The sequence below is a fragment of the Myotis brandtii genome, unplaced genomic scaffold, assembly GCF_000412655.1.
Source record: "Myotis brandtii unplaced genomic scaffold, ASM41265v1 scaffold115, whole genome shotgun sequence".
NCBI lineage: Eukaryota > Metazoa > Chordata > Mammalia > Chiroptera > Vespertilionidae > Myotis > Myotis brandtii.
This window is the reverse complement of record NW_005353967.1, coordinates 19096756-19098525: the sequence shown is the minus strand read 5'-3', so window position 1 is coordinate 19098525 and position 1770 is coordinate 19096756. Positions and strand designations below refer to the sequence as shown.

General features: G+C 42.7%; 1 protein-coding gene across 7 annotated transcripts in view; it reads left to right on the top strand.

The window, feature by feature from the left end:
- The first annotated feature begins 1444 nt into the window (after nt 1-1444).
- Nucleotides 1445-1770, top strand: part of AP3B1 (adaptor-related protein complex 3, beta 1 subunit) — a 188961-nt gene continuing 188635 nt past the window's right edge. For all 7 annotated transcript variants that reach the window (XM_005858062.2, XM_014550016.1, XM_014550037.1 and 4 more), the window contains exon 1: nt 1445-1743. In XM_005858062.2, the coding sequence (XP_005858124.1) occupies nt 1616-1743 (128 nt within the window). In that variant the 5' untranslated portion in view covers nt 1445-1615. The remainder of the gene's footprint in view (nt 1744-1770) is intronic.

Below are 1770 nucleotides of genomic sequence, written 5' to 3'. Positions count from 1 at the left end.
AACATCAATGATGAGAGAGAATCATTGATGAGCTGTCTCCTGCATGCCCCTGGGGATAGAGTCCATAACCCAGGCAAGTGCCCTGACCAGGAATCGAACCATGACCTCCTTGTTCATAGGTCAACGCTCAACCACTGAGCCCCACTGGCCGGGCTCAGATGAACTTTAGATTCAATTTATCTAGTAAGAAAAAAGAATTTTGACTGAAACTGCATTAAATATATAGATTTATTTGAATATTCCTATCCAGAAACATATTTTTTTCATGTCTTCTTCCCCACACCCCATATTTAAACTATAAAATTTTATAATTTTTCTTCACTTAGGCTTAATACATTTCTTAAGACTTATTTGTTGCCACTGTGGAATAGGATCATTTTAAAATTACATTTTCTAGTTAGATATTATCAGTGTATAGGAGTGTTATTGGATTTTGAATCTGGCCATTCTGCTGAATCATTTTAAAGGTCTAATAATTTTCTCTAAGATTGTCCAGCAAGACAATCATATCTATAAATATTATAATCTCTCTCTTCTTTTTCACTACTTATTTTTCTTGTTCTATTGCATTAACTAGAATCTATAAAACAGCGTTAAATGGTAATGGTGTCAATAGGCATATTTGTCCTTTCTCTGACTTTAGCTGGAATGCCTTTGGTGTCTCACTATTAAATATGACGTGTGTTTTACTTTGTATATTTTGTGGAGGTATTTTAACATTATCTATCTATCTCTTTACATATGCATAAAAACAGTAAGACTATTTCCTTCTATTTCTAGTTTACTATTTATTTAAATCAGAAAACTGATGAAGTGTTATTCATTTTCAATATCTATTAATATATATCATATAATTATATAAGAAGTATAATACATTTCTTAATGTTAAAAATTCTTTTATCAGATAAAAAACTACTGGGTAATTTTAATGTTTGCATTTAATACTTGTTTAGTATTTTATTTAGAAAATTATATGGCTCTCCTTTTTTGTATTAAAAAAAATCAGGTGTGGATATCAGTAATGCTCTTACAAAATGCAGCGGAGAGAAAGGTTTCATTCAAATGGAGGGCTACTGGGTCAAGGTTCCTGGGGTGGCTGTGAACGCAGGGCCCAGGCTGGCTGGAGGGAGAGGAGAAACCAGCCTAAATGGGAAAAGAGATCATGAAGTGTTTAGGAAAGTTGATCTGGTGTGTAAATGGTGTTTCAGGAGAAATCTGAAAGCTACTGGTTTACAGCAGAAGCCACGCGGGCCGGGGAACCTCCTTTAAAGGATCAAAATGGGCAGAATGGGTACCTCTCTTCCATGAAACTTTAAAAGCCTGGAAACCAGCCTTCGGCACCGCTGGGGCTGGAGCCTCTCAGATACCGCAAAAACCCGGAGAAGGGAAGTCCAGGCCGGCGCCGGAGTGGCCTGCGGTGGGCTCGGGACAGCTTGCACACTGGGCATGCGCAGGGGGTGGCCCGCCGGGTCGGCTTCGGGAGCCGTGACGAGCCCGGAAGCGCCTGCGCGTGCCCCTCCGCTCGAGAAGTAGTTTTGTTCCGCGTCCTGCGGGCAGTTGCTGTTCGGAGAGAACCCCGAGCGGGACCGGCCCGACCCCCGCCGGCACCGCCGCGATGTCCAGCAACAGCTTCGCTTACAATGAGAACTCCGGGGGAGGGGAGGCCACGGAGCTGGGTCAGGACGCGACCTCAGCCATTTCCAACTCCGGTGCCGTGGGCCTCTTCAGCAGCGATTTGAAGAAGTGAGGAGACGGGCTTGGGGTGCAGGG